Source organism: Fusarium sambucinum, chromosome II, assembly GCF_050947815.1.
Source record: "Fusarium sambucinum isolate potato_lamoka chromosome II, whole genome shotgun sequence".
In the NCBI taxonomy this organism is placed as follows: Eukaryota; Fungi; Ascomycota; class Sordariomycetes; order Hypocreales; family Nectriaceae; genus Fusarium; species Fusarium sambucinum.
The window spans coordinates 1,631,661-1,653,490 of record NC_139293.1 but is presented as its reverse complement, the minus strand read 5'-3'; the positions used below and the strand labels follow the sequence as shown (position 1 = coordinate 1,653,490).

The 21,830-nt window shown below is 46.7% G+C and overlaps 11 protein-coding genes across 11 annotated transcripts; 3 read left to right on the top strand and 8 right to left on the bottom strand.

Annotated features, from left to right (window-relative positions):
* Window positions 1–493: 493 nt before the first annotated feature.
* Window positions 494–1,780, top strand: FSST1_007337 (LYR motif-containing protein; the record flags this gene model as incomplete). Its single annotated transcript, XM_083224110.1, has 1 exon — window positions 494–1,780. One exon carries the CDS (start codon window positions 494–496, stop codon window positions 1,778–1,780), a length of 1,287 nt encoding a protein of 428 aa, XP_083083298.1.
* Window positions 1,781–1,863: 83 nt separating this feature from the next.
* Window positions 1,864–2,466, bottom strand: FSST1_007336 (acyl-CoA N-acyltransferase; the record flags this gene model as incomplete). The annotated part of the gene is made up of 2 exons (XM_083224109.1): window positions 1,864–2,378; window positions 2,436–2,466. The coding sequence occupies 2 exons, from the start codon at window positions 2,464–2,466 to the stop codon at window positions 1,864–1,866; spliced, it is 546 nt and encodes a 181-aa protein (XP_083083297.1).
* A 617-nt stretch (window positions 2,467–3,083) lies between these two features.
* Window positions 3,084–4,694, bottom strand: FSST1_007335 (major facilitator superfamily domain-containing protein; the record flags this gene model as incomplete). Its single annotated transcript, XM_083224108.1, has 3 exons — window positions 3,084–4,090; window positions 4,146–4,430; window positions 4,493–4,694. The coding sequence occupies 3 exons, from the start codon at window positions 4,692–4,694 to the stop codon at window positions 3,084–3,086; spliced, it is 1,494 nt and encodes a 497-aa protein (XP_083083296.1).
* Window positions 4,695–6,503: 1,809 nt separating this feature from the next.
* Window positions 6,504–7,387, top strand: FSST1_007334 (S-adenosyl-L-methionine-dependent methyltransferase; the record flags this gene model as incomplete). The annotated part of the gene is made up of 2 exons (XM_083224107.1): window positions 6,504–7,158; window positions 7,212–7,387. 2 exons carry the CDS (start codon window positions 6,504–6,506, stop codon window positions 7,385–7,387), a joined length of 831 nt encoding a protein of 276 aa, XP_083083295.1.
* A 93-nt stretch (window positions 7,388–7,480) lies between these two features.
* FSST1_007333 (major facilitator superfamily domain-containing protein) lies at window positions 7,481–8,886 on the bottom strand (the record flags this gene model as incomplete). Its single annotated transcript, XM_083224106.1, has 2 exons — window positions 7,481–8,673; window positions 8,724–8,886. The coding sequence occupies 2 exons, from the start codon at window positions 8,884–8,886 to the stop codon at window positions 7,481–7,483; spliced, it is 1,356 nt and encodes a 451-aa protein (XP_083083294.1).
* A 573-nt stretch (window positions 8,887–9,459) lies between these two features.
* On the bottom strand, window positions 9,460–10,869 carry FSST1_007332 (glutathione-independent formaldehyde dehydrogenase; the record flags this gene model as incomplete). Its single annotated transcript, XM_083224104.1, has 6 exons — window positions 9,460–9,663; window positions 9,715–10,184; window positions 10,235–10,534; window positions 10,585–10,628; window positions 10,676–10,701; window positions 10,753–10,869. 6 exons carry the CDS (start codon window positions 10,867–10,869, stop codon window positions 9,460–9,462), a joined length of 1,161 nt encoding a protein of 386 aa, XP_083083293.1.
* Window positions 10,870–12,574: 1,705 nt separating this feature from the next.
* Window positions 12,575–13,075, bottom strand: FSST1_007331 (uncharacterized protein; the record flags this gene model as incomplete). Its single annotated transcript, XM_083224103.1, has 1 exon — window positions 12,575–13,075. The coding sequence occupies one exon, from the start codon at window positions 13,073–13,075 to the stop codon at window positions 12,575–12,577; it is 501 nt and encodes a 166-aa protein (XP_083083292.1).
* A 2,919-nt stretch (window positions 13,076–15,994) lies between these two features.
* Window positions 15,995–16,837, bottom strand: FSST1_007330 (glutathione S-transferase; the record flags this gene model as incomplete). Its single annotated transcript, XM_083224102.1, has 1 exon — window positions 15,995–16,837. The coding sequence occupies one exon, from the start codon at window positions 16,835–16,837 to the stop codon at window positions 15,995–15,997; it is 843 nt and encodes a 280-aa protein (XP_083083291.1).
* A 503-nt stretch (window positions 16,838–17,340) lies between these two features.
* FSST1_007329 (XAP5, circadian clock regulator-domain-containing protein) lies at window positions 17,341–18,501 on the top strand (the record flags this gene model as incomplete). The annotated part of the gene is made up of 2 exons (XM_083224101.1): window positions 17,341–18,075; window positions 18,130–18,501. The coding sequence occupies 2 exons, from the start codon at window positions 17,341–17,343 to the stop codon at window positions 18,499–18,501; spliced, it is 1,107 nt and encodes a 368-aa protein (XP_083083290.1).
* Window positions 18,502–18,642: 141 nt separating this feature from the next.
* FSST1_007328 (uncharacterized protein) lies at window positions 18,643–19,089 on the bottom strand (the record flags this gene model as incomplete). Its single annotated transcript, XM_083224100.1, has 1 exon — window positions 18,643–19,089. The coding sequence occupies one exon, from the start codon at window positions 19,087–19,089 to the stop codon at window positions 18,643–18,645; it is 447 nt and encodes a 148-aa protein (XP_083083289.1).
* A 993-nt stretch (window positions 19,090–20,082) lies between these two features.
* FSST1_007327 (transcriptional regulator PAI 2-type) lies at window positions 20,083–20,853 on the bottom strand (the record flags this gene model as incomplete). Its single annotated transcript, XM_083224099.1, has 2 exons — window positions 20,083–20,731; window positions 20,813–20,853. 2 exons carry the CDS (start codon window positions 20,851–20,853, stop codon window positions 20,083–20,085), a joined length of 690 nt encoding a protein of 229 aa, XP_083083288.1.
* Between the last annotated feature and the right edge of the window lie 977 nt (window positions 20,854–21,830).

Sequence of the window (21,830 nt, the reverse complement as noted above, 5' to 3'; positions counted from 1 at the left end):
ACACAATCATCACCAGATATACTTCATAGAGCCTAGGTATTACATGATTACACACAACTCATCAATTAAGCAAAAACAATGCGAAGGAGTTCTCTACTGTTTAAGATTTTTGGTTACTATGGGCAAGGTATCTTACTCCATCACTGCTGATTATTAGCCTTGCTCGATCACGATCTTACTCCGAATGCAGATGGCTGCTCGGAAGTATTCAACACACTTGACTGTCACACTCGAAGAAGCCTAACAATTTGTTCTTTGACAAAGAGATAGATGTCAAAGCTGCGTTACTGGTGTCCTCACTGTCACTTGTCTTTGGAAATGATGAAAGATGAAAGAACCGACCGGGGTTTTACCGCAGACAGCTACTGAAAATTATAGTAGACAATTCAAGCTTCAAGATTCAAGCATTGGCGTCTTCCACTTTCCATTATAACTCTCACACGAGGCCTCGTGCCTCTATTTAGTTGTTCTTTTTGCATTGCGAGATCTCACAATGCCTCGTCCAAATTCGAATATCCCTAGCTTCCTGCCTCCTCGCCATCTTTATCGAAACATCCTCCGCGAGACTTCATATCTTCCCCCGGCGATTCGACCTACCATCACCACGCAAATTCGCTCCAAGTTCAGAAAACACCACAAATATGACCCTCTACAAGATAAGCACCGTGCCAAGGGCGCCAATGTCTTGCGCAAGCTGAGGGCGGCCAATAGTGGACATAAGGAGTGGATGGAAGAATTATTAATGAATGCTTTTGCAAGGACAGGATCCCGAAGGCGAAGCCTTATATCTGACTTTCTAAAGCCTCAGCCTCCCAGCGACACAGAAGCTTTGGAGGCGACAATCAAAGGTGTTCAAGAAGACAAGCCGGACGGTGAGGTGGTTGCAAAGCCAACCGAAACGGCGATCGAGGACGAGTCTTATCAGGAGAAACAAAAGACAGAGGAACACAAGGCAGAAAGCGCAGTCGACACTCCAAACGACAAAAAGGAAGAAGTGCCCAGGAAGATTCTGGTCAGACGTGGACCGAAGCCCCTCCAGCCTACATTCTATCACAAATGGGATACTCAGAAACTCCAAAACCTACAAACATCTCAAAAAGCACGTCAAGAGGAGGCGGACATGTCTTGGCCCAAGTCCGATATCAGAAGCCTTCAACCTGACATTCCAAAAACCAACATCTGGGGAAACCCAACCCCCGAGAGGGTCTACCAAGCTAAGAGGGCACACTTCTGGAAACGTGCTGCTAACAAAGTAATGCCTCCACTCGACAACAGCGAATGGGAGTTTCTTGGTCAGCTATCAAGAGGCGCCCAGGAGGACGAGCAGTGGAAAATCCCAAAAAGGAGGACAGCTGCGAATCCTTTACGAGTTGTCAAGTCAGACAAGTCACCAACCCTGGACTGGAACTGGGAGAGTTACGCCACTCAACCTACCAACAGAGTCGAGCGTATCAATCAGCTTTCGCAGTTTGCACACGTCGGTCCGGACAAAACGGACCATCCATACCACCACCACCCAGATCGCGATCTTAAGGACCTGACACCAAGGTGGTTCCGCCGCACTTATCAGAAAATCTGGCAACTCAGCCCTAAGATAGAGACAAGACCAGGTGTGGGGAAAAAAGGCTTTACTTGGGGTACTTTCAATACTGCCATTACCGCTCCCTCAAGAAGACAACTCGAAGTCTTCGAGGACGTTCCGCCAGGGCCAAATTTCAAGAATAAGGAAAAGAAAAACAAGCAGCCCAATACATCAGTCCATCCCAAGGTCGAATCTTGAATCTGTGGCGAGCTGAAATGATAGCATTCAAATGTCGGTGGTCCATCCATAATTGGGAGTGTCAAAGTTTCTTTTATTTGGTATTAATCCGTCAAGTTGGCCAACTTGTTCAAGCCCTCGTTGTCCACCCGCATGCCGACCCAATCGCTCATAGGGTAGGCGCCGATGCTCTCATAGAACTTGATGCTAGGTTCGTTCCACTTGAGGACTACCCAGTCGAGTCGAACTCCATCCATGGCAATGACTTGCTTGGCCAATGTGCTCAGCAACTTCTTGCCGTATCCCTTGCCGCGCTCTGATTCTCGGACGTATAGGTCCTCGAGATAGATGCCTGCGCGCGAGCGCCACGTGCTGTAGTTGTAAAAGTACAATGCCATACCGACGGCTTCACCTTCGGGGGAAATGAGGAGAAGGCATCTGGCGGGCTTTGTTGGCGAGATGGGTTCGGTGGCGGGGACGACAGAGGCGTCGGCGTCGGGGGAGTCGGATGGCGCGAAGGCAATTGTGGCCTGTAGGGTCTCAACGGTGGCCTTGTTGGCATCTGGCTCCTTCTCGTAATCGGCAAGCTCCTGGATGAGCTGAAGGATTATGGGAGCGTCTATGGCAGAGTATGGTGTTAGCATCATGACGTCTCGAGATGCACTATTGAGCTTACCCTCCCGGCGGGCATGTCGAATTGTCGCCATTGTATATGTATATTAGATATGATTGTATAGAAACGGTCTTGAGATACCCTTGAGAGAAGAATAGACTTATATGAACAACAAAGTTCCCAAAGAGACTCGCAGGACACGGTTGATCTTATACTATCCCTGAATTTCTTGGTGGGGTTGATGGGGAATTATTTAGTGAAGGGCGCGCCCAGAGGAGGGGCAAGCCGCGCTGTGCAAAAAAGGCATAGTGAAGGAAGGATTCGCCCCCTCCACTGACAATGAACCTGTGTAAGTCTACGGACTATGCATGGGTTTATTTCAATCATTCTTATTGACTTGTGAACTTTTGTTATTCCCAAAGAGTTTGCTTCTAAGGCAAAGAGGAAATACTCCGAGACTTCAATTACACAAAGAAGGTACACAAAACGTGGCTGGCAAATACCCGTGTCGTACTGGCTGAAGGTGATCAGTATAAGCATCAAAGATAAAATCATCGGCCCTTTTGATTAATGCTTCAAGCACGATGGATCCAATAAGAACGATAGGTCATATAACAAATGTTGTTGGTATTTCATTATTCATTAAAATTAAGACAAAACAACTAGGTATCCAACTCTGGGTATAAACCACACCGCATGCTCAACTTTTAATTACAACAGATATCTGTAGGTAGGCGCATTATCGCCCAACTCAGCCTTCTCATCATCAGTAAGCTCCCTCTCCGGTGGGTTTGCGGCCCTCTTTCTGTTCTGGTACAGACAGACAGCACCGTATGTAATACAAGCGATGATGGAGAGAATCGTAAAGGCAATGCAGATGGAATAGCCCCGAACGAACTTGGGAGCATCTTTTGCCAAGAAAGAGTACACGGCGATGATGCCACCGATGTTTCCGAAACCAACTTGCCATGCGCTGCCGATACTTCTTCTCCTGTGACCTCCAAGGTTCATGTTGAACCAACACACAATGATGGGCATGGCGGTGTAAGCGCCCATAGTGACGAGGAACAAAGCGCCATACTGAACCTTGTGGTTGTCGTGGACAGAAAGAAGAGTGGCGAATCCTGCGATGGCGACGAGAATGGCAAAGATGGCGAAGCATGCTCTGTGGCGCAACTTATCTGAAGCAAAGGCCACACAGAGCGAGAATGCGAAAGCAGCAGCCCATGGAGGAACACTGTAAAGCTGTGTCTGAATAGGGCTGTATCCGTAGGTCTTGATAATACCAGGCGCGAAGTAGGCATATCCATAAGCAGGCACAATGAGACCGAAGTACATGAAACCGCCAATGATGATCTTGTAGTCCTTGAGCACGTTGAGAGCATCGGAGAAAGTCGTCTTGCGCTCAGCGCCGGCGTGGCCCTGATCGGCGCGTAGTCTGGCAGTGACATAGTTCTTCTCTTCGGGAGTGAGCCATTTAGCCTGCTCAGGAAAGTTTGGCAGCAGGAAGAAGAAGAAGAAGCTCGCGAGGACAGTGAGACCGCCCTCGAGAATGAAGATCCAACGCCAACCGGCATAACCGCGAACACCACTCATCTTTCCAATAGCTGCGGCAAGAAGACCACCGAATGCGCCGGCAAGAGTCGTGCTATTGAAGAAGAAGGAATAGCGCTTTTGGGCCTCAAATCTTCTATACCACATACCAATTAGGTAGAAAGCTTTTTGAGTGTAAGCGAAATGCGCTGTGTTCGCAAAGGTTTCATGACAACTTACCACCAGGGAACATGCCCGTCTCGAAAAGACCCAAGAAGAAGCGCGTGGCTATCAAGCCGCTATAGTTCTGGACAAAGCCTTGAAGAAGGGTGGTGAGACCGAAGAGAAACATGTTCAGACTCAGCCAGACATGGGGCTTGAAGCGCTTCAGAAGGATGTTGGAGGGAATCTCGAAGAGGATGTATGGGACGAAGAAGACGACGAGGGCGGTGTTGTATTCTGTCTTTTCAAGACCAAGTTCTTCAGAGAGACCAAAAACGTCGGCATTGGCGATATTGACACGGTCTATATGTTGCGCGATCAGTCAGTTATGTGCGACATGGTGGAGAAGAATGAGATGGACATACCTAGGAAGGCAAGCAAGTACATGATACATAGGAAAGGAATGACATGGAAATCAATCCTGGCCATGAGCTTGCTATCAGTTGTACTGGATGGACAAACTAGCTGGACGTCGTCTGTGATAATACCATCGCCAACGGTACGTTCAGCGTCATAAGACACAGGCGACTCATTGCCGCTCTCCTTCTCCCTGGTGTTGAGAGCCATTGTTCACAGCTACTGGGCCTTTTTGATGAAATTGACTTTTGTGTAGTGAAAGGCCTTGAAGGGGTAGAAGGATGAAGAAGAAAGTCTACACTGCAGATCACAAAAGTTTCAAGAGGAAAAAGGGCAGCGGGAGGGTGACTTATAAAGAGACATGGGCATGGCTTGAATGTCTCGGGGCAGGTCCGTATTTTCCGTCGATCCTGCCTTTAGAGTACGACCTGCAGCCAGTCAAGGTAAACTCAATGTCAATCACTTCAATGGCTCACCCGAGCCGAGGTCGGGGAGCATTTGGGGGACTGGGGAATCATTAAACAAGGGGACGATCCTGCGATACAAGGCCGGATCCACCGAACCCCATTAGAATGAGTTAGGGTTGAATTAGATCCCCCACAGAGGAGATCCCATGGAGACTCCGCTACCTTTTACGGCCGAGTTACGGAGAAGATTATAGTTAAGTTGTTACCGATGTCGCTTGGAGATGCCAGTATCGGAGTTGAATTATCATACTTACATATGAGCTTTATTAACAGTAGATATCATCTGTCGTAGCATAGGTATTCATAGAAGAACTAACATTCTTTCTAAAGGTCAAGTAATTTGTTGAAAAAGATCAACACCGTTAGTCCGAAAAAGCCTGGTCTTTGGTACGCCACAGCCGAATGGGTTGCACGCCTTGGTTCTTATGGTGGTGGTGGCGGCTCTGCAGTCTGACCTCTAGTTGGAGAAGCAGCCAGGGGATCCAGTAGCATCTGGTTCAATGACGTCGCATAAAGTATCTCTGGAAAGTTACAGTAATTGTTGAAATGTTTGTTAAAGAGACTATAAGTTATCTTCGTATTTCGGCCCGTGCGACTGCTTCAGGCTTGACTTGCAGCAATTGTACAGACAGAATTATTGAAAACGAACTGCTAGGTTCAGTAAGTGACCAATTCAAGCCACAAAATGTAACATCATCTGTGATGAATGTGCATCCAGGGTCAAAAAGGAAGCTCGATATGTTCCCCTCACAGACTTAACCCCACGGGGTAACAGAAGGCCAGCCTCGGGAATTGACTCCGGATGACTTGGCAACGAATGACAGGTATTTTCCTGACTACTTCATCTCATGCTAAGCTGAGAATTGCTTGGTCTGTTTCTGATTTTCAATATTTGCTTTTTATTTGGGGCTTTGACGGAGGTATTCCGCTCTTTTACTCCGCATGAAGTGTGCCTGGAATGATGGACAACAATTTGTTGGAAAGGATGGATACTGTGATGTACGTAAAACGAACTATTGAATTGAGCTGAAGTGAACTGCCAAGAATCTTTTGGTGTCTCGTAAGTAAAATAATAGTGCTTTGCCATACGGCCATGATATTTTGTGTAACAAACTCATACCAGCGGCTGGATGTATGATGTCTGGTGGCTCTGGACATGCCGGATAGCCCGGTTTACAATATATGCAGACAACGAGTTAAACCCATCTTGATAGAGCATTATGTCTGTAAGTATTAGAACAATGTTGATAGGTCAGTACTCATGTTGAATAACTCATTGTACAAGTTAGTCCAGCAAGCGGGAAAACATCCCGTTGTCATGGATTAGTGACTAGGTAGTCACCGGAGTTGAAGTTTCCCCACAGCTTACCTCCGGAGCTGAGACTACGTCAGCTTTCTTTAATGGAGATCTCAGCTCCGACTGGCAACAGGGTAGCCATTATCAAGTAAAGAAAAAACATATAAAACAAGTTTCAACAAAGATACAACATTGAATCTTGTTAAAATAATACCAAAAAAAAATCAATTTCTTTAACAAAATACAACTGAAATAATGGTGTTAGGACACAATCAATACGGCCAGGGCTATTCCCAAACCCAGCATCATGAATGGCGCAGTGCTGAGAACAGCAGCAACCATCTCTTACCCAAGCTACAAGCAATTGTCAAAGGCAACCCCATCGTGAAGCTCTTGGATGTCGGTGCTGGGTCTGGTACAATTTCAGCATCCTTGGCACGATACATGCCCGAAGGAGAAGTCACAGCTACCGACATATCAGATGAGATCCTCGCTCGAGCAAAGGAGTACGCCGACTCTCAAGGTGTCACCAACATTAAATTCCAAAGCGCCAATGTTTTTGAGCTGCCTTTCCCTGATTCAACTTTTGACGTCACCCATGCTCACCAGGTTCTGTGTCATTTGGATACACCTGTCGATGCGATAAAGGAGATGATGAGGGTGACCAAGCCTGGAGGTACAGTTTCCCTACGCGAGAGCGACATGTACATGTGGTGTATTTGGCCTGAGCTTCCAGCTCTTCTCAAGTTTCATCAGCTCCAGATCAAGATCATTGAAGGGAAGGGAGGGCAAGGTAAAGGAGGCCGTCAACTTCTCTCGTGGACCTTGGAAGCTGGAGCTTCTCGTCAAGATATTACTTTGAGTTTTGGGACTTGGTGTTATAGTACGCCTGAAGATAAGAAGGCATGGGGTGAGTGCAAACAATCTTTTGACCGATCGGGTAAATGAGCTAACAATTTGTAGGTTCAGCAATGAAAGACCGCTCTCTGACTGGCTTTGTACGACAAAAGGCTATTGAGATGGGTAATGCGACTGGCGACGAACTAGATGAGATGGCCAAGGCTTGGGAGCAGTGGATTGAGAGAGATGATGCTTCACTGGGCATCATGAATGGTGAAGCATTGATCACAAAGAGATAGACAGCGGAAAAAAGTCAAGTTTTGTAGGATCACCAGTCCTTGAAATGAGCAATTCTCATATTCCCGTCCCCTGCTGCCATGTCTAGATTCTGGTCAAGCCACCCTCACGCAGCTACCAACTCCCTTCATCCCAATCGACTTGGCGATCTTGCAGATAGGAGCCCATGCTCCCAGAACTGCTGTAATACCAGTGCAAAGAATCATTGGGCCATACTTGGTCGCATACCCAAGACTATCGCCGCTTGCCAACGAGTTCCCAGCCGATATAAGCGCACCGCTCAAAGGCCCTGCGACGACGAACCCTAATCCACGACCCCCGAGCAGCATACCGAACACCAAAGATGTATCGATGAATTCATTATCTCCCTTGACTTCCCGCAAAGCCCCTGACCATGTAGCGCTGAATCCTCCAGCGAAGAAGCCATAGAGAATCACAAACACCACCATGGTGCTAATGTGACGATTGAGACCCCACAGTAGAAATACTGGGAGTGCGCTTCCTAACGAGGAGACAAGGATGACTTTGGTAGAAGAGACCTTGTCGCCCAGCATGCCGTGAATAAGAGATCCAGGCACAGAAGCAAGCGAAAAGAGTGCCAGCAAGAGTGGTCCAGTGACTGATGAGAGACCAATTGCGTTGGCGTAGCTCGCTAGATACGTGCTTGGCATCACATATCCAAGTGATTGAACAACAATTCCAAACTGCAGCATCCAGAATGACGCAAGTCCCATGAAAGCAAAGCTGATGGGGCGTGGCCGCGAGTCACGGTTGACCTCAACTCGAGGCTTCAGAAAGAAGAGCGTAGGCAGAGTCATGGCAGCTGATGCGACTGTCCAAGAGAGAAGAGTCGCCTTGAGCCCGAATCTTTGAAGCAAGAAGTTGAACAGAAATGGTAAAGCCACGCCAAAAAAAGACTTTCCAGACCACATAACCCCATATGCAAATCCTTTACGCTCGACGAACCATTCGTCCATATAGAGCGAGATAGGGCTGAATAGCAAGCTGCAACCAATAGCGTACAAAACACCCTGAGTCGCGATAAGTCCAGCAACGTTACTGGTGAATGCTGAAGAGGTTAAGCTGATGATGGTGATGACGAGACCGAGTGGTCCGCACCACTTCCGAAGGATAGGGAAACGATTGAGGGTGATGAAAGCCAGAGGCATCATGAGATACATGATTCCTGTTTGAGATGCACCAATTGAGGCGATGGCACTTGGAGAGGCTTTGAGGTTTGTGTGAGCAGAGTAGTATTCTTGAAAGATCCCGAAAGATACAGAGTATCCTGACCAAGTCAGATTGCGATTCCGAAGGTAAGATATAGAGAAAACCTACCCCAGATAGGCGCTTGAGCAATTGTACAGCAAGCAAGAGCTGTATACGCTCTAGGGCCCCTATCCGTAGGTGGTAAAGCATCGATTGAAGTCAACTCTGGTTGTTCTACCTCATTGTCTTCAGGGCGATTGCTCGCGAGTTCAAGAGAAGTCGTCGTCGTCATATTGTTTGATACCAACTGCAACATGCAAGGCTTGTGTTCGAACCACAGTCTATATATACTCAAGATTGAAAATGAGTCAATTAATTATGTTTGACCTCGGTGAATCAACTTATTACCGCTTTGGGATACTTAAGTGTGTTTAGAACGAGGAGATGAAGTCATGGTATATCGTGACTATTCCCGGTCTGGCCAATTGGACTTGTAAACGTTCCGACATCGCAATCAGCATGTGATACGTAAAATGAGGACGCTTTACCCATGGCAACAGAAAAGGAAGATTCGAGACAAAAGAGACGTGAGCGCATCTGTATGAGAGACATTTGGAGCATACACGTTCAGAGACGTTGAGCTCTAGGAAAAGTAGCAAGAGACTCAAGGCAAAATCAGGATGTAAAAGATAAATAACCCAGAGACATGTCTAAAATGGCATAAAACAACTAAAAAATCTTCTAATTTAGGCAGGGAAGGTCAAGTTTTCTGCAACTTCGAAACTTTCTCAACTCAACACATTGAATTAAAGTTATTACGCTCTTTGAAATACCGCTAGAACTATCTTAAATCTGCTTAACTAACTCAGAACCCGCCGTTAGGATGGATAAGGACCTTGGTATATCCGTCAATTCGTTTGTCAAACTTCTCATAAGCAACTTCAGCTTCATCGATGTTGATCTCGTGCGAAACGACGAAGCTAGGCTTGGCTCGACCAGAGATGATGAGATCTCGAAGATAGCGATTATAAGACTTGACATTGCACTGGCCCGTACCAATGGTAAGTCCCTTAGATCGTGTTAGATAATGCCTGTCCATCAGAGCGTATTGGGGCCATACCTTCTCGAAGAGTTTGCCAAAGCTAAGACTGATCATGCCCTTGGCGGATGCCTCGTCCGAAGCGCCAGGGTCGCTAGGGACGTAAAGGCCTGGAATTCCAAGACCACCGCAAGGTCTGGTAACGCGGATCATATTCTCGAGAACAATATTGGGCTGTTCAGTATCGCCACTGTTGCCAACAGCTTGATAACCGACAGCATCGACAGATCGGTCAACTTCCTCTCCACCATTCGCCTTCCTAATCAGGTCTACAGCGTCACCCTTGGAGAAGTCAATTGGCGTGCAACCTATCTTCTCGGCTGCTTGAAGACGCTCGGGAACGCGATCTACAACGAACACTCGTGAGGCGCCGCGCAGGACGGCCGAGTAGGCTGCCATAAGGCCGACTGGACCAGCGCCAAACACGGCCACGCTTTCACCAGGTCGGAAACCGGAGATTTCGACACCATGCCAACCAGTAGGGAAGATATCTTTGCGATATGAGTAACTTTGGAGAATGGCCTGAGATTGAAGAACTCACCAGCGAGGAGAATGAAATCAGCCTCATGCTCTTTCCCAGCAGGGAGTTTAAGAGCGTTAAAGTCAGCGTATGGGACTCTGATATACTGGGCCTGGCCACCTCTGTAAGGGCCCATAGCGACGTAGCCGTAAGCACCTCCAGCGAATCCAGGGTTTACTCCAGTGCAGAAAGCAGTCTTTCCCTCTTCGCAATTACGGCAGCGGCCATCGGCGACGTTAAAGGGCATGACGACTCGGTCCCCTTTCTTAAGGAGAGTGACGCCCTCGCCGAGCTGTTCAACTATTCCCATATTCTCATGACCTGGGACGGTTAGTAAGTGAGGAGAAGATAGGAAGACCTAATGATCATACCAAATGTAATGCCGGGTTCTGCTGCCGTTCGACCTTCATACATACTGTTTGCTTAGTGTCGTCGCTTTTCGTATATGATACTATCACTCACTGTAGATCAGAGCCACAGATGGCAGCCTATGAGTTAGATTAGCTATCGTAGCAAACACTTGAACAGTTAAATCTCACCGTCGTGACCTTGACAATGACGTCGTCAGGATGTTGCAGCTTGGGCAGTTCAACGTCTTCTACTGAGACCTTAAAAGGGCCCTGGTAGTTGACAGCCTTCATCATCTGGGTAGCCATGTTGTATGTACAGAGTAGCTTAAGTGATATTATATCACAGATGTGGAGTTCAACGAGTAGCAAATGCGTGACTATTTATGTTCCTTTACTACCCCGCGCTTCCAAGCATCACAGCCACGCCCTCGGATCGGATGTTGCTCGGGATTGGGATCCTGTACGTCAACGTCCTTTTCTGTTGCCTCTTCGAGATGCGGCGATGGTAAGTTGATGCGGGGAAAGAGACTTGAAGGATGAACTGCCATTCTTGTCAATCTGACTCTACCTCTCTTTGCCTGATGACTAGGTAAATGATGACAATATGTATACCAAGAGTATTTTACACATATTTTTCATTATTGCCAACCTTTGTAGGGCCGCCTGTCAAGCTGAACACGATATAATTGAGAGCAAGTTGTTAGATGTTGAGTAGAGTTGTGATCCGGTGTATCAAGTGGTGGAAATAATTGATTAAGCGGCCAATGCCAAATCCCGGCCCATGTCTAAGTGAAGAGCATTTATGTGGAGGATCAGAAAGATTTAAAAGCTCTGGGGAAAACTATCAATAAGATCTTCACGATATAAGAGAGATGTACAAGCCAACATGTCAGTCAGACTTATGAGTGCCGACATCGCATGGCTTTGTAACGGAGGTATAGACTGAAACCACATAAGTGAACACTGTCAGATATGGCCTCCCAGAAAACCATGTACAATACTCCCATTAACTTATTTTCCATGCATTCTTGTTTTGTTTGTGCCGAGGTATGTGAAACCAGATAGATGCACGATAGATGACTTGGAAGTGCCGACATGTTGTCTTACACTCTACTGCAGGAACTTGTCGTCCACTAAAACTAAGACCGAGGCTGAGACTAAGACTGAGACGAATTAGAGTTAAAGCGCCTAAGATGCCACAATTCAATACGCCTCATTGCGATCGTTGGCTATAGTATGAGAACGTGGTGGCTGACACCAAGTGTGTGGGATTGGAATGAGATAGACAATGTGCATTTACCACCGTTAAAGCTACCTAAGGTGTAAGCCTGTCTCCAAGACTGGCCGAGATGAACCAAAACTAGACTAGATAGCCGATTCGAGAAGACGCATTCAAGCGATAACATGGCGCTCCGTAATGAAGGTTCCTTGATACACAAGTTCTAAATCCAAGCACTTAAACTCGCTGGTTGATGTCAGTGAGACAGGTCACAGCAGGCATGCCTCTATTTGAATGGCGTTCCGGCGTTGAACAAAGTGTTTCTTCCTCTCCCTTGGCTGTCTCACAACCATGCGGTTTCCCATAACAACCACACCGCTTTATTTTACATTGGCGCACGAGATATCCGGAATCAAGTGTTGCACATTTGACATCGTTGTGCTCTTACTGGCCACAAAATATTATGCTCTTGGTGGTGGGCTTGTCATAGTTCGCGAGTTCATTGAAGTATGTTCAAATTAGATGCAAATTGTTCCATTGATTGTCTAAAACTGCTGCTGCTGTACCAGCTTTTCCTCGAATCTTCTACCTCGTCGTGGGTATTGGTCATAAATGAATGTCATGGAGATCGTAGAATTAGATCCTATCCAGCCGTCGTTACGGCATAGTCGTGGATTGAAAGAAGGGTTATACCCCAACGCCATAAGCTTGCGCTTAGAAATTATTAAAAGTATTTGTCAAAAATGCTGTCGCCAAAGAAAAGAAGATTCGATGCGGTCTTAGTGTCGCCTCTTACAAGACGGCACGCATCTCGAGAACGGGGACAGTGAAGGAGGCCTTTGTACAAGTCTCGGACTTGGTTGTAGAGTGACAATCAGACTTGGTCTCAGCAGAAGTCTTGTTGCCGATGGCCTCGAACCAACCACCCTCCTGGATGCAGGCCCAGTGCTGAAAAATGGAGATGACGCCCTTCTTGTGGTTGTACTTGAAGGTGGCAGAGTCGGCTCCGTTGGGGACCTTGCAGGTGTAGTCGGTCTTGCCGTCAAAGAGGGCCTTCTTGGAGACTGACTTGCCGTAGCAGTTGGCCGTGTAGTCGAGGGCAGCGTTGTGGAGGTCAAACTCGACTGTGGCGGTGTTTGTGCTCTTTTGGACGTTGTAGACAAAGTCTGTGAGTTTCCATGAAGAGACCTTGGTGCCCTTTTCCATACATGTTGGTGCTGGGGCCTTGGATGGGAGCTTGGCGGGAATAGCCAGGACTGAAGTAGCCATAAGGACGAGGCTTAGGAATTGCATGTTGATGTTTGATGTAGATTGTTGGTTAAGTAAAAGAGTCGAGATTGACAAGTTTATATGAGATGGTGGTGAAGAGGTTGGTTGTTTAGTTGCGAGTGATGTTTGGTTGACTAACTTACAACTCAAGGGCGGACTAGACCTTCTTATACTTGAGTTTAGAACTAAGCATATAGCTTAGTGAGTGACATTGATAGGACCGAATTCACTACATTCTCGAGCACAAGCATTGAGTGAGTTAATGTCAAGTGACGTACCACTGCAAGTTACTGTGTCTGTACTCTCAAAGTGTTGGTGTTAGGTCTCGTATTCCCTCAATTCCTACCGTCCCCGAGTGGGGCCGTGTCTTCAGCTCGGCATCGGCAGTCTATGCTATCATGTCTCGTGCATTGGCTTCACCCCAAAATAGAAGCTAAAGTGACCATCACGGTCCAGAACTTTTGTCTTTTTCAGGCGATTGTTTGTATAGGATGATATTACTTGTCGAGTTGAATTATTAGGGGCACGTTGTATCGTACAGATAGCATCTCTGGTAATGCTACCTCGACGTTGAACCGAATTGAATTGATCACCGTTGGAATGCCATGGGCCCTAACGAATTACCTGAATAGGCCACAGGCTTCCACTTAATGCCTGCGGGGACCTTCTGTAGGTCCCGCTTTACAGTGGAGGTCGCGGGATCTGTCTTGTGGGCTTGTAGGGGGTCTAGACCCGATGAGCCTCCAACAACTGGTGGACAAATGAATATTCGAATAATGGATGCTTTTCTAACCTGACTTGAAGATTTTTGTTGAGCTTGAGCTTCTTTTTAGTGATAATCATTTCTCTATTGATACCCGGTTCAACTGTTCAGCGTCACCTGGGACATCGCTAAAGTCGTAAGGGAGGTTGGTGAACTAACGCGAAACATCAAGTAAGAAGATCACCACTAATAACAGAAAGATAATCTACTGACGGGTAGATAATCCATAAACAGTCAAACAATCATAACACCATTGTGTGATTTTACTCTTTACTGATTAGCCACTATACTATCGGTAAGTAAAGGAAAACATAAATAAACCAAGACGCCATTGGTCATGGTCTGTACTGCAGGGTACGACATGTAGACATGCACAAGTCATGGCACGACTGCTACGATCCATACCTCGTGGCAAAAAAGAGAAGAAAGTTCTTCAGTCGTGCCATGTCTTGCCCTGACATATTCCATTACTCCTCGTTAATAACGGGAAGCGCGGAAGAATACATAATTAATTGTATTTAGAGGCTGGGCAACCCTAGCTTTGATGCATCATGCTAAGATCTTCACCAATACCCCCGACTATTCCGGGACGATCAAAGCACAAGCCCACTTCTCCGCATAAACGAGAGAACAACAACGGCGATGGATAGAATATTGAGCAAGTTTAGTATTGCTATCTATTCTACGCTATGCTGTTGGCTTCCATCTTGACCATCAGTAGCAACGTTTCCATCAATTGTTCCGAGCATAGACACACCCTGTCACTCATTCACTCAATGCCCCGCAACACACACCAATCGCCAACTGACGTTAACCTTGCAACTTGACAAACAAACAGAACAAACCAAATCTTTCCAAGAGAGCGGTCAAAGACGGCATCGGGCGATTGCTTCACGGCATTGACCGCCATCGATCTAGTCCAGAACCCTGCCTGCTGTCTTGTCTTGTGCTGTACTGTGTCACCCCGCAGAATCGTAAAAGGTCCTCGGCCTCGGCAGGGATCTTCAGCTCAGCTCCAGCTCCAGCTAGGTCATGACTTGCATCTTGCATGGTGTTGCTAAACATGGGTACAGCACTTATCGATCCACCCACCGGAAAACATTAACAGCCTGTATTAAGTTCTAGTCTAGATCGACGGGACTCAGGCGTTTACGTGACATCGTTTCCGTCATTTTTGCATAAACGTATTAATTACTGACGGGTTTGTGCATGGCAACCTTGGTCAACTTACATGCCTCGGGTAGAGCCCACGTTCATGTGCGACATGACAGAGAGAATCGATCATCATGCATCGCGTTACTATCGGAAAATGTTTACAACGAAATTGCAAGTGCCGTGGATTATCATTCGGAATCGCCGAGGTATGTTTGTTTGCTCCAAGGACATTCAACGAGCATGCCCTCCAATATGATTTGCTATCGAGTACCTTGTTGTCCTGAATACACAAGTTTCGATTTTTGAACATTGTTGTGATATCAGTACCAATGTCAAACCACGTCTATGTGACATCGGGGAATACTATTATCGTACGTTCAGCATCGTTTCGTCATCCGGTCTGAGCAACAATGTGAATCTTGTGCTCTTTTCTGGAAGTCTCCTCAACACTGTTGTCTGAAGGCTCAAATTATTAAACGAATTAGTCTCTCCACGAGTAACCATGAAACTACTAACAATCAGCAACCCATTGGCCACAGTTTCATTCAGAGGGACAAAGTACTTTTGTTCTTTGGATCTTGTAACAATAATGTAGGCACATGATGATAAGGGGCAGCCATTCAAGGCAATTCACAGCGACTGGGCAGTGAGCCATGTTTGCCTGTATGCCATGCTGAGCACCAAGTCCGTAATCAAGAGGAACAATGTGGTGAGGCACGATTGGCTGACCAAGGCAAGAGCGAAGGCACTTATGATGGCATCCTTCAAGTTTTGATATCATGACTTACCACGGGCTTGTAGCAAGATTAGAAGACAAGACTACCTAGATAGTGACGTGACGGATATGGAACTCAAGAAAAAGAACTAAAATATCTAAGCATGATAGTTTGATTTTATATTGATGTAGAAAGACAACAGTGACTTCTATGATATAATATATGATGATGTATTTTTCAAAGAGGGAACACAATACTCAGAATCCACCGAGCTGCATCAAAGTTGGGATATTTGTTGGTAGACTCGCTCTAGGGAAGCCGCTTGCCTGATCGTGTAGCCTGACCAACCTCAGAGTTGGTAGTGTCCTCCGCATATCTCTTATACGCGATGATGTATCGCTCATCGGCACTCCACGTCTCGTTCACACTTTCACGATCAAGAATCGCATCATACCACTTCTTCCACCTCTTCCAAACATCACCATCCTTACCCTCACCAGTTGTAGGAATTCCGTGTCCACCTTCCTTGTAATGATCAATCAGGAACAACCGTTTTGCCCAAGGTGCGAAGCAAATATCCACAAGACTCAAAGTCGAGCCAAGAAACCATGGACCTTCGGGGTCCATCTCTTCCACAAAGGATTTGATTTTACCTCTGAGCTCTTCTCTCGCATCTTCGAGGTTGAATGGTTTGTCCGGAGTGTGTTGCATGAGCTTGTACCAGGCAGGGATGATACGGGTGCTGATATGATCCATCCAGATACGACACCGGGCCTTCTCATATGGTTCTGTGGGAAGGAGACGAGAACCATACTTGGAATCGTCAGTGAAAGCTTCATCCAAATACTCGCAGATAATGTTGCTCTCGAACAAAGCTTTCTGCTCTTTGCCTTGTGCGTCAAAGGGGACTGCAAGTGTGGGCACGAGTCCGCGAGGGTTCAGAGCCAAGAAATGAGGCTCTTTCTTGTACGGGTTGATTTCGACATATTGATGAGGAATCTTTTTCTCGTGAATAGTGATCCAACTTCGTTGAACAAACGGACAGAACCAGCCGCCGTAGAGCTTCAGTGGGTGCTCTTCTGAGTGCTTAGCAGCGAAGTCGGCGGCAGCTCCAGTAGGCTCTGGGGGTAGTGAAGTATCAACGTTGGCCATGATCGTGGGTCTGGAATATTTTTGGAATTGTATCTTTCTTGAAACGTTTGAGAAAGTAGATCGCGGGAATTGGAAACGCTGCATAAGTACACAGTTAGCTAGAGAATGTTGAAGGGCTGAGGTTCAAGTGAATGACGTCGAAGCAATTGTGGAGGCAGAAAGTGCCTCGGATATAAGTGAACATCGTCCTCAATAAATTACGCAGCGCAGTAGTCATTGTTTGTTATCTCTACTTTATACTATTATGCCAACTTCATTCCCACTTATACTACTAAGTAAGATTCCGAATAGAGTAAGTTTAGTAGTAGAGTGCTGATGATGATTTGAATTGAGTTGAATAGCTCCGTAGTAGATTCTTAGCCGCACTGTCTACTCAATACTGTAAAACGGTGAGTGGACAGTGCCATCAGATAAGAAAACACAGTACATCTCTTATCGTTATCGTAGCTACATCTTAAACTTTACACATTATTCTTTGTTCTGCCCTCAGAATAAACAACAAAATGTCTGACTCAGGATCGTCTCGGTTCAAGCCACAGAACAAAACGACTAACGAGCGTCTATCAACACACACGGTAGGCCTCGTCGCTCTTTCCGATTTCCGCAAGCGACGCGCAGAAGTCCTCGAACAACAAGAGCGCGAGTCCCGCGAAGCTGCATACTCAGGCACGTCCACTCCGGATGTTTCCCAGGCAGGCACTCCTGACAACGGCAGTGATAGCGGAAATGGAATTCGACCGTTGAAGAAGAAGAAAAAGAAGCAAGGGAAGAAGTTGCTATCATTTGACGACGAAGAGGGCGAGGATGAAGAGCCAGCGATCAAACCGAAATCGAAGCCCCGAAAGGACAGCGCGGACGAAACCGAAGGCAGCGAAGGCGAGCTCAAAACCAAGTTCAAGGCCAATGCTTCAGTCGGAATGGTGCCGAAAGCCATGACCAAAGCCGCACTGCGCAAAGAAGCCACCGAACGAGACGCTTTGCGACGCGAATTCTTGGCCATCCAAGAAGCCGTTAAAGCCACCGAGATCGCCCTTCCTTTTGTCTTCTACGACGGCAGCAATATTCCTGGCGGCATTGTCAGATTAAAGAAAGGCGACTTCATATGGGTGTTTCTCGACAAGAGCCGAAAGGTTGGCGCCGACTTGGGCGTTGGAGAAAAAGCAAATGCAAGGAGAGAATGGGCCAGAGTCGGTGTTGATGATTTGATGCTTGTTCGCGGAACAGTCATTTTACCTCACGTAAGTCACTACACCAATCGCATTGCGCTTGAATAATTTCTGATTATCATTTAGCATTATGACTTCTATTTCTTCGCCATGAATAAGACTCCGGGTCCTGACGGCGAGCCTGTCTTCAAATACACCGCTGAACCCCCTCAAAAACCCACACCGACCGATGGTGCTGTAGTCCCGCACGAACCTCTTGCGACGCCTGCCTCGAGGGCGGCGGCGGCGGCTGCTGCTGCTAAAGCATTACCCGATATAAATACCCTCGAGGGCGCCGACGAAGATCCTACTCTCACAAAGGTCGTTGATAGGCGGTGGTATGAGAAGAACAAGCACATCTTCCCTGCGAGTATGTGGCAAGAGTTTGATCCCGAAAAAGACTACGGGAAGGAAGTGCGGAAGGATGCTGGCGGGAACACGTTCTTCTTCTCGCGTTGAGGTTTTCGTCGACTGTCACAAAGTATCGTTTGTTTGGAAGTAGGGTGTCGATTGGTTGAGCGTTGCATATATCACCATTGATTGGATCACGTATTGACTCTGGTCGAGAGCTCATAAGAACTCATTCGCGATTGGAAAGTTTCAGCCAAAGAGCATCCATCCTGCCCAGCTCGCGCCTGCAAGAACCCACCAGCCTGGCCAGAAGAGCATGAGGAAGATGAGGTTCCCACTGCCCAAGATAAAGACAGCGAATTCGTACCAGATCTTGTTCCGTAACCTCTGGACCTTTTTCGAATTCCAGGCACTTGCAAGAGCTTGGCTAGACATGTTAAAGCTGTGGAAAGCGCTGAATTTTGCTGCAATAAAAGCTTTAAAGGTCACTGTTTTGCTGGCATAGAGAACGCTCGCAAAGGTGATGCTCGCGACATAGCAGGCGCGCAGGCAGAGGAAGATTGAGATGGAACCGACGAGGCTCTGGAAGCGAAGGGCAATTTGTAGGGACGGGCCGATCAACCTGGTATTTAAGCGGGGATGGGTCGAAACGCTCAGATCCACTTTGGAAGCGGTTAGAAGCGTTGCTTTGTCCATGATCGCGATCTGGGTTGGAGTTTCGATTACGCGCGATAATGGTAGTGACACCGAATCGACTAGAAGTCGGCGCAAATAAATTCAGGGAAGAAAGAGAAAAAGAAAATATAGTATAGTAATATAGTAGATATCCTTGATCTTTCCACAATACTTATTGCAGATATCCAATGTTGGGTCAGTGGGTTCTTGGTGTTTTATACATACATGGCTTATCAGACAGTTCGCTCCGCATGGGTCAGTTAAACCGCTCAAACTGCAACATTTTATCCTAACGGTAAACGCGAGGCCGTTTTTCGTTTAGCACAATCAGAAGATTGTAACTCTACAATCACATTTCGCTTCTGTCAAACTTGACTTGCCGAAGTGAAGTTTCTAGGGCCCGCTTCCCAACCCCAGGAACCGATTCCCGGCTACACGTGGGGCCGTTGATTCGTTGCTTGGTTGACTCTTTCTCGCCAAAGACGGGATCGTCGGAACGCCTCAAGTAGTGTAAAGGTGCTGGATCTAGATTAGATGTGCGGGATCTTGACGCCTTGTAGACCCTGAGTAAGTGGGATTGCCGCACGTGGTAATACCATGGTCTTGGAGACAATAACGGAGATGTTGGTATGGGGAAGTTAAACTTGACTGGAGTTAAGGCATAGCTTATTCTATGGGGAATATTCCAAGCGGGAGTGAGAATCCAATGATGGACTCCACGTGGGAACTCAAGTGCCGTTGTTCGTTGAAACTTTAGTATATTGCAACCGTTCCGGGATATTTCGATCGGGATAAGGCCGGGATTGCGGACTATGTCGGTAAAGTGTTGCGTGATTATACTATGCATAACATCAAGTGATAGTTGTCCAAGGACCAAGTCTTACAGGGAACTCATGGCAGACAAGACAATGTCAGAGCCAAGGGGGGCGTTTGGCTGAGTAAACGGTGATTGGATATTCGTGTGTCTAGTTATCCCCTACAGGCCAGGCTCGAGTCTGTCATGGTACCTCTTGATTAAGCGCTCGCCTTCTTTGCTTCCTTCAGATCGCTTCGGACCTGCACCATCTTGGACATCTCCCCTACAGTCTCCGATTCCAGCTTGGAAAACCCATTGACGACACATTGCCGATCACCCATGCCCATCTCTTGACTCATCTTGAACTTCCCTCCCATGGATGTAATTTCGATCTTGATTCCGATAATGTTTTTCTTCAAAAGCTCAATGAACTTGTCCGGTGCATCGTCCACTTTCCAATCGACAGGATTATCGCCGCCAGTAAATCCCATGACATTGGTTTGGGCATAAAGACTCAGATCTGAGATCTGTTTAGACAAGGACTGGCCTGCTTCATCTGTCTTGGTGTCGTGGAAGATCCTGGCGCGGCCATAGACTTGGACGGCTGCATAGTTCCAAGTTGGAACGACCTTGCCAGTTGTAGGCTTTGTCTCTGTGTAGAACTTTGGCGTGACGTAGTGCTGAATAGGAGAGTTGAAGATGACTATCAAGTCTTGCTCGATGACATTGTTGAGGTGTGGGTTCTCGGTGAGGTTCTCGATCATGGCCTTGCTTTGAGGATTGACTCTGGCGAGATGACCTCGCAGTTTGCCGAGGTTTGTCTCATCTTCCCCATCTCCAATATCCAGAACAAAAGGAATGTGGCTACTTTGAAGGAAGGGGTGGTTTGAAGAGGGAATGGCAGTTGTGAGAAGACCGAGTAGGTTGTCCTAAGTTAGCTTCCGCAACACTGGAAGATCAGGCTCTGCATATGGTCCCTTGATATACATTCTTGACGGTATTGGTAAGAGAAGGGCGAGGAATTAGGTTGATAAATAGAGATGTGAATTTCAAAGGGCGAGTAAAATCTTATATTGAAGTTATTCTACTCAAATCTACTTGATCTTTCGTATCCTCACGATTATATGTGCGACGAAGAAACGAAACATAGGCCAATGGCCACAGTAATAAAACTGATTATCTTGAATATGTTTCTCCTCGAGTTGCTTCTGTTTTGTTTCATTGTGGTTAACTATGTGGAATCATTTGAACATTGCATATTCAAATGTCTAGCTTTACCCATAAACGTTATAGTAGAGTAGTGACATTGGTTTCAGTAACCAATACTTTCTGCACAAAGAAGAAGCTGGTTTCTCCTCTTTCTCTATGTTAGTCAGAGGATGTTAACAAATGTGATAGAGAAGACCAGATAAGTTGTCTTGGTTGCTAACAAACTTGTTAGTGTTGAGCCCCTGTTTATTCTGGAACCAGTGAGCGTCGAGTTATATTCGCAACTGAAGTCATAACACAATTTTTCGATTGGTGGTTCCGTATGATCGTTTTGGAATCAATGTGGAGTTGCGCGGGGGTTGGCGATGTCGGCATGGTTCGATTTTTTGTTAGTTGTGCTTGGGACTGTCAAGACTTCAAGATGAATAATCTTTGAGACAAGGTATTTGTGGCAAGTTGTCACGCCTATTCAGTACCGAGACTGTTTGGACCCGCAAGGGTTGGTAATGATGTCCAGGATCAGCAAGGACTTGGTGCATCGTAACGAGGGATGGCCTTTACAATGACTTTCTTTATCAGTAAATAAGATGAGACAATGTCCCTTGTCTCAGTCTATGTAACTAAATGATGCTATCACTTCTAATGTCTATTGGACTCGGGTAATGTTCGTCCGCGTTGAAGGATTCTTACGCTATGGAGACCCACATCTCATTTCGCAGGATAACTTCACTGAGAGGCCGCCTGTCCAGAGCCAATT